The sequence below is a fragment of the Aquarana catesbeiana genome, linkage group LG03 (assembly GCF_042186555.1).
Source record: "Aquarana catesbeiana isolate 2022-GZ linkage group LG03, ASM4218655v1, whole genome shotgun sequence".
In the NCBI taxonomy this organism is placed as follows: Eukaryota; Metazoa; Chordata; class Amphibia; order Anura; family Ranidae; genus Aquarana; species Aquarana catesbeiana.
The window spans coordinates 16254175-16262823 of NC_133326.1; the positions used below are offsets into that span (position 1 = coordinate 16254175).

The 8649-nt window shown below is 39.0% G+C and overlaps 1 protein-coding gene across 1 annotated transcript in view; it reads right to left on the minus strand.

Annotated features, from left to right (window-relative positions):
- Positions 1–2130: 2130 nt before the first annotated feature.
- HACD3 (3-hydroxyacyl-CoA dehydratase 3) overlaps positions 2131–8649 on the minus strand; it is a gene marked incomplete in the record, with an annotated part of 37333 nt that continues 30814 nt past the window's right edge. The window contains 4 exon segments of the mRNA XM_073618323.1: positions 2131–2803; positions 6167–6298; positions 7213–7319; positions 8200–8312. Coding sequence (XP_073474424.1) covers positions 2727–2803; positions 6167–6298; positions 7213–7319; positions 8200–8312 — 429 coding nt within the window.

Sequence of the window (8649 nt, forward strand, 5' to 3'; positions counted from 1 at the left end):
CCCGAGAGGCGCTTCAAGAATGGGCTCAGGCAAGGACACTGCTGGATGCCAGGACCGGCAAGTACCCCAATAAAAAAAAGTCAGCAGCTACAGTATGTTGTATTGCTGGCTGTGGTGGGTGTTCTACAGGCTGCTGGCTGTTTTTGTGATGCGTGTAAAAATCTGCATTTTTTTTTTTTTGCTAGAAAATGACTTAAACATTATATTTCTTTTTTAAGCAGATGCCCTAGAAAATAAAATGGTGGGTGTTGCTTTTTTTTTTTTTCTTTTGTCACATAGTATTTGCACAGTGGTTGATGATTTTTAGTGAACACAAACACAATATAATGCCCAATTGTTTGTGTCCCAGGAAGCCAAAGCCACCAGTCGCAACCATAACCCCCACCATTTTATTTTCTAGGGCAGGGGTAGGCAACCGCTGCCCGCCAGCTGTGGTGAAACTCCAAATCCCATCATGCCTCTGCCCCTCGGAGTCGTGCCTGGTATCGTCAGGGTCTTGCAATGTCTCATGGGACGTGTCGTTTCACCACAGCTGGAGGGCCGAGGTTGCCTACCCCTGTTCTAGGGCCTCCGCTTAAAATTATATATACGTTTTGGGGGTTTCAAGTCATTTTCTTGCAAAAAAAAAAAAAATGCAGATTTTTACATGCATCACAAAAAACAGCCAGCAGCCTGTACAAAACAATGGACATGCGCAATTCGTTTTAATGAATTATAACAAATTTGTTAAATCCAAAAATTTCCAAATTTTTCAATTTCGGAAATTTGACATTTCGGAAATTTGAAAAGAATGAAAATCTGAAAACTCGAAAAACTGAACCAACTAATAATAACTATTAAATTATAGGTATTGGAATTTCCTTTCAAATTTGTCTGTTAGTGAACGTAACGAGTACGAATTTATCCGAAGTTACGAATTATCTGAAATAACGAATGCCGCATCTAAACGAATGGAACGTAACGATCTAATAATAAATAACAATAATAAAAAAACCTTTTTATTATTATTATTTATTATTAATTTGTTCCATTCCATTTGTTTAGATGCGGCATTTGTTATTTTGGATTATTCGTAACTTGGAATTTCCTTTCAAATTTGGCTGTTAGTGAACGTAACGAATACAAATTTATCCGAAGTTACTAATTACCTGAAATACCGCATCTAAACGAATGGAAAGTAACATATAAATAATCATAAATAACGATAATAATAATAAAAAAAAATGTATTATTATTAATTCGATACGTTCCATTTGTTTAGATGCGGCATTCGTTATTTCGGACAATTCGTAACTTCGGATAAATTCTTATTCATTACGTTCACAAACAGCCAAATTTAAAAAAGAAATTCCAATACCTATAATTTAATAGTTAGTTGTTAAAGTTAGTTGTTAAAGTTAGTTGTTAAAGTTAGTTGTTAAAGTTAGTTGTTAAAGTTAGTTATTATTAGTTAGTTATTATTAGTTAGTTATTATTAGTTAGTTATTATTAGTTAGTTATTATTAGTTAGTTATTATTAGTTAGTATTTAAAATTTTACTGATTTTCTTTCTTTCAGAATTTCAAATTTTCGGATTTCCGAAAAAAACGGAAACTAACAGATTTTTTGTCAGTGCACGTCTACAAATCAGTGCCAGGGTGACAGATGCTGTGGCTGTGAGCATATCCCCGCATGTCGAGTAGTTTGTTATTTTTTAAAATTTTTTAATTTATCTTTACAATCACTTTAAAGGGTAAGATTGTTCTGGTATTAGAACTATAGTAAGGGCGATTCTAATTCCTACAAAATCCCGTCCCTTTATTCAGTACTGGCCTCTCATATTCTCCTTTCCACCCTTGCAGAAATCACATGCTAGTGTAAGAAAAATGAACATTATATAGTAAATGACAGTTCATAGGTGGAAGAAGTAAAATCGCCTTTTTTGGGCAAGCCATGGTGCAGGACAACAGGCTGTGGCATAGAAAGTAAAGGCCGGCAACTCGGCAGCTTCTCCATAGAAAATATTTATTTAAGCAGTACAGCAATGACATCATCCAAAAACACTGACGCGTTTCGGCCTTAGGCCTTCATCAAAAGCTTTTGATGAAGGCCGAAACGCGTCAGCATTTTTGGATGAAGTTATTGCTGTAATGCTTGAATAAATATATTCTATGGAGAAGCTGTCGAGTTGCCGGCCTGTACTTTCTACGGATCTTTTGTAAGCTTAATTAGCCAGAGCGCCGACTACTCTACACACCAACTATACTATATAGCGGTAGAGCTTGGGTGAGTTTTTCTCCAACAGGCCGCGGCAGGGCACAAGTAAAGATTAAATGTGGAGGTCAGTAGGTGGCTCACAGGTAAAGTGATAATTGCTCATTACACTCAATAAATCCCCTTCTACTGTTCAGCTTTCAGTAGGAACGCCCTTCGACTTTTGTGGTCCCAAAAAGTTAAAAAAAAAAAAAAAAAGACAACTGAACAATGTACTAAGGCAGGGGTAGGCAACCTCGGCCCTGGAGCGGTTTTGGAACTACAAGTCCCACGAGACATTGCAAGACCCTGACCATCACAGGCATGACTCCTAGAGGCATGATAAGATTTGTAGTTTCACCACAGCTGGAGGGCCGAGGTTGCCTATCCCTGTACTAAGGAGTAAAAAAAAAAAAAAAAGCAAAATTTGGAGAATTAAACAAAAAACTTTCTCCCACCCACTATATCAAAAAAAAAAAAAAAAATGAAAAACATTATGCCGTCTTCCTTTTCCGACTCCCCAGACGCTTGCACCTCTGCTTGTATAAGTGACGGAAATTGATGGCGAGTCCTGTTGGGAGAGAAAAAAAAAAAAAAAAAAACGAGAAAACGCTTTTAGGATAAACGGAATTGCAGGCATACAAATTTTAAAAACCTACCGATGTCAGCAATGGTAAGGCTCGGTTTACACTGGTGCGATGTGGGAATCACAGCGATTCCTGTGCGGGTTAATCGCATCACATCTGAATCGCAGGCGGTTTCACACTGGCTCTGCCAGCCGCTGCGGTGTCAATACAAAAAAAGTTAATGGCACCCCCAAATTGGTTCGTAGAAGGCGGTGCGAACTGTGGAATTCGGATTACACGGGTCTGAATTAACCCATTCCAGTGCGGACCACAAAATAAGAGTCCTGCACCATTTTGGTCCGAATGCGATGCTAATTCAGCTGTAGCATCTGTATGGCTGAATTCGCATCGCATGCGAGCTGCACAGCAATGCGGTGCGAATCACATGCGGGTCTGGCATCGCCATAGTGTGAACCCAGCCGGACGATGTTTAGTAATTACTCGACACAACCTCATCTTTTCAATATTAAATCAAAAACTGGGTATCCAATGGTGTTGTGTCTGTGTGCTCTAAAATATAATATTTTTTTCCCTGGAAATTTGCCTTTGTTAACCCCTTCACGCCGACCATATGCAAATTGGCAGGCATGACACCGGTACCGTTTTTTTTAGAGCAGGCGATTGGCTCTTTAGAGATAACAACAGATGCAGCTAAAAGCCGTTCAGGTGGTAACCTAAAAGGAACGGGAGAGGAGATTTCCCCCCCCCCCCCCTCCTCCTCCTCCTCCCGTCGCTCTTCCCGTCCCACCGGGAGACCAGAGTTACCAGCCGGCGCGTCCGCCTCCTAGGCCGAGACCCGAACTAAGCCGGATTCGGCTCTAATCGGGTCTCCGATGTAAAATCCCGGAAGCGACGTCACTTCCGGTTTACTCGGCTGCCAACGGCGCCGATTTAAAAAATTTTTACAGTGCTCAGAATCGCCAATTTTGGCGATCTGAATACTTTTAAGTGCAAACGAGGGATTTAGACCCCCGATCCCTCCATAAAGAGTACCTGTCACCACCTATTACTGTCACAAGGGAGGTTTACATTCCTTTTGACAGCAATAAAATTGATCCGTTTTTAAAGGGACAATGTAAAAACAAATAAATAAATAAAAAATAAATAAATAAAATAAATAAAAAAAACTTTTTTTTTTTTAAAGCGCCCCCGTCCTCGCACAACAAAGAAAACGCATACGCAAGTCAAGCCCGCAAACGTAAACTGTGTTCAAATCACACATGTGAGGTATCACCGCGCTCGTCAGAGGGAGAGCAATAATTCTAGCAAAAGACCTCCTCTGTAACTCTAAACTGGTAACCGTTTTTTTAAAAAAAACATCGCCTATGGAGATTTTTAGGCACCGTCGCTTGTCGCCACTCCACGAGTGTGCGCAATTTCAAAGCATGACATGTTAGGTATCCATTTATGTAACATCTTTCACATCATCCCAAAAAATTGGGCTAATTTTTATTTTATTTTTTTTAATTCATGAAAGGGTCTTTTTTTTTTCTCCAAAAAAATGCGTTTGTAAGAACGCTGCGCAAATACCGTAGGATATAAAATAATGCAACGATCACCATTTTATTCTCTAGAGCAGTGATGGCGAACCTTGGCACTCCAGATGTTTTGGAACTACATTTCCCATGTTGCTCAACTACACAGAAGAGGGCATGAGCATCATGGGGAATGTAGTTCCAAAACATCTGGGGTGCCAAGGTTCGCCATCACTGCGTCTAGGGTCTCTGATAAAAATTTTTTATATATATATATATATATATATATATATATATATATATATATATATATATATATATATATATATATATATATATATATATATATATATATATATATATATATACACACACACACATATATATATATATATATATATATATATATATATATTTCTTCTTCAGTTTAGCCCAATAATGTATTCTGCTACATATTTTTGGTAAAAAAAAAATCCCAATGTATATTGATTGGTTTACGCGAACGTGATCGCACCTACAAACGATAGGATTTATTTATGGAATTTTTAATTTATTCACTTTTTTTATACTAGTAATGGTGGCGATCAGCGCCTTATAGTGGGACTGCGATATTGCGGTGGATATTCCGACACTGACACTTTGTGGGAACCAGTGACACCAATACAGTGACCAGTGCTAAAACTATACACTGTCACTGTACTGACAATGGCTGGGAAGGGGTTAAACATCAGGGGCGATCAAAGGGGTTAACTGTGTGCCTAGCCAGTGTTTTTGTGTACACTGTGCTGCTTTCACTAGGGGAAGAGATCGATTCTAGTCACTGCTTTGCAGAGACACAGGACCAGTCCCTTTCCCCGCCCCCCTGTCAGAACTGAGAGAAGCTTTGTATACATTGACAGGTCTCAGTTCTCTGTGTTTTATGAACGATTGACATGTGCCGGAGGACATTGAGTCCCTGGGAACCGCAGATCAGCTTCTTCTGTGAATTATCACAGCAGAGGCGGCACTCACGTGCCCCCTTCCCCTGCGGGTGGAAGTGCATGTGTCTCTGTATAATTATATATATATATATATATATATATATATATGGGCGGCACAGTGGTGTAGTGGATAGCACTCTCGCCTAGCAGTAAGAAGGGTCGCTGGTTCGAATCCCAACCATGACACTACCTGCCTGGAGTTTGCATGTTCTCCCCGTGTGTGCGTGGGTTTCCTCCGGGTACTCCGGTTTCCTCCCACACTCCAAAGACATGCTGGGAGGTTAATTGGATCCTGTTTAAAAAATTGCCCCTAGTATGTATGAATGTGAGTTAGGGACCTTAGATTGTAAGCTCCTTGAGGGTGTAGGGACTGATGTGAATGTACAATGTATATGTAAAAGCGCTGCGTAAATTGACGGCGCTATATAAGTACCTGAAATAAATAAATAAAAATAAATAAATATATATATAAAATCTCTTTGGGGGTTCTAAGTAATTTTCTTGTAAAAAAAAATACAGAATTTAACTTTTGAGTAACAAATGTCTGAAATAGACTTAAGACGTGAGAGGGATAAACAGCTGCAGAAATAGTGAGACATAGCGTAGAATAGAATAGTGTGACATAATGCGTTGCAACAGAGCCTCCGCTTTCAGAAAATATTTAATGTTTTGGAGGTTCCAAGTTATTTTCTAGCAAAAAAATGCTGATTGTAACGTGTGAGAAAAATGAATAAAATTGCCCCAGACAACAAGTGGTTAACATCAGTCCAGTGCCGTTATGTACATTGTAGGTTTGTGGATACAAGTTTAAAAAAATTAACAAAAAAAAAAAAAAAAAACACAACACACTTACCCAAAAATAGGAGTACCAGGTAGATGGAAAGAAAGACGGAGAAGCTGATGGTCACATTCAGGGGTGATGGGAGGTGTAAACTGTATTTGCCGGTCTTATTGAAGATGGGCATTGACAGGACGATGCCGGCAGCTACAAGAGAGAAATTAGAGTTGTATGTATGCAATAGACCTGTGCACTGTCGAAAAATTTGTTGGTTTTAGTTTCATTCGTTTTTTTTTTTTTTTTTTTCATTTTTCGGGTCATTCGTTATGATAGCAATTTGTAAATTCGAAAATAAGAAAAAAATTTGAAAATAGGAAAGAACTAATAACTAATAAATAGGTATTGGAAATTCCTTTCAAATTTGGCTGTTAGTGAATACGAATTTATCCGAAAACTAATGCCGCATCTAAACAAATGGAACGGAACAAATTAATAATTTTTTTAATTATTTATTGTTATTTATTATTATTAACGCGTTACGCTCCATTTGTTTAGATGCGGCATTCGTTATTTCGGATAATTCGCAACTTTGGATAAATATGTATTCATTACGTTCACTAACAGCCAAATTTGACAGGAATTTCCAATACCTATAATTTAATAGCTAGTAATAGTTAAGTTATTATTAATTTGTCATTTCAGATTTCCGAATATTTCGGAAAAATTTGTTCAACGGGTCTTCGTTAATTTGGATATCTCCGAATTAACGAATTTGATGAAAAATCTTAAGGAAAACTAATTCAGAACGAAACGAATGGCACATGTCTAATATTTACTATACTGCAAATATGCATTTTGGGGGAGAAATGGTTTTTCTAAGGCAGGGGGTCTCAAACTGGCGGCCCTCCAGCTGTTGCTAGAACTACAAGTCCCATGAGGCATTGCAAGTCTGACAGTTACAAGCATGACTCCCACAGGCAGAGAGGCATGATGGGACTATGGCATTCCTTTGCAATGGATGAAAACTTTTGCAACTTACAAGGAATGGATCCAAATGACCTATAATGAGAAGTAAATGCTTGGTTCTACGAAAGACCTTCTAAGTGCCACCTGGATCCTACCTTCTGAAAATGCTCCAAGTGGGTACAGTGGGATCCAAATGGTGTATCTGAGCCACGTAAGAAGATTCCAATCCATATCTATGCAGGCAAGCATGTAGAATGGGTACCTGGTGAAAAAGCATGGAACATAAGAGAGAGTGAGGCCATGTCCAGGATATGTACATTTGAGTATTTACATATTTAGAACAAGAAGTAAATGACCTCTGTAGTTGAAGGTACTGTGGAGCAATTAATCCTCAAAATTCCCACAGTGCTCCTCTCAGCAGCTTAGCTCACCATGCATAACCACTCAGAGCTCCTGCTCCATGTTTACATAAAATATTAGATGGACAAAAAGGATTCCAAGGCTGCGAGAGGGGAGCTGAGCTTCTGAGGAAGTGACTTGAAGGACTTCATCCTCAAAGTTTAGTTGGTGTGAGACTAGTTTACTTCGGGTTAGGAACATGTAAATGGTTGAATACCCATATCCCAGCCACAGATTTACTTAAAAGATTAATAAAAAAAAAAAAAAAATGCAACTAATTTTCAGGAACCAGAAGTCCCAGCAGATCTAGAAGGCTGCTACAGAGCTACACCATGGTGGAGATCTGTTGACCCAACTTCTACCTTTCGCTATTTTTAGCACTGGTAATTAGATGCTCCAGCACATTTGTGGTTCACATTTAAAAGCCTTTCCTGTAAGGTTCATTCCACCTTGGCTCACCGTTCCCAGGGAAGAGTCTTCCATAGAAACTTGAGATCTTCCAGGTAAAAGTATTAAAAAACTCAGACACTTCTCAGACACTTCTCCCAGAACATCAATACACCTTGGGTGCTGCATACAATCCAAGGTCCTTTAGGCGCTGGGGAGTGTCAAAGCGTGAACAATATTGTTGATTACTGCATCCAGGAGAGATTATCCCTCTGGAAAAAGTCTACACTGTACATCGGGACCAACATGGCTTGAAGGGACCCTTGTAAGGTCTGTATTTGGAGCCATTGACTTACCTAAAGACTTCAATGGTGCTCCACAGGTAGAATATGAAGAAGACAACACCTTTGCTCTGCATCTCATCCATTTGCCCAAGGATGACAAAAAGTATAAAGTTCCTGCCCATAACCTAGGGGTTAAACAAAGATGTACGGCATGTGTGTTGGTGCCAAACAACCAGCCAATCATTTATCTTTCAATATTTTATTCAATTTTTCCATTTTCTTTGAAAATAAACCAAAAGTCAAGTACAGAACAGGATCTCCCTTACAATAAAAATATGTACATCATCCGCAGTAGGCACAGAGGGAAGACATCAAAAACAAAAAACACTCCTGGTCTATATATTACCATATTCAACATGGCATAGATGGAGCGACGCAACAAGCCTGGTTATGGTATCCCCGGGGAGAACACCATACAGCTCTGATCTGCTATGACACTTTATGTAAGCATTGTGGTCTGCC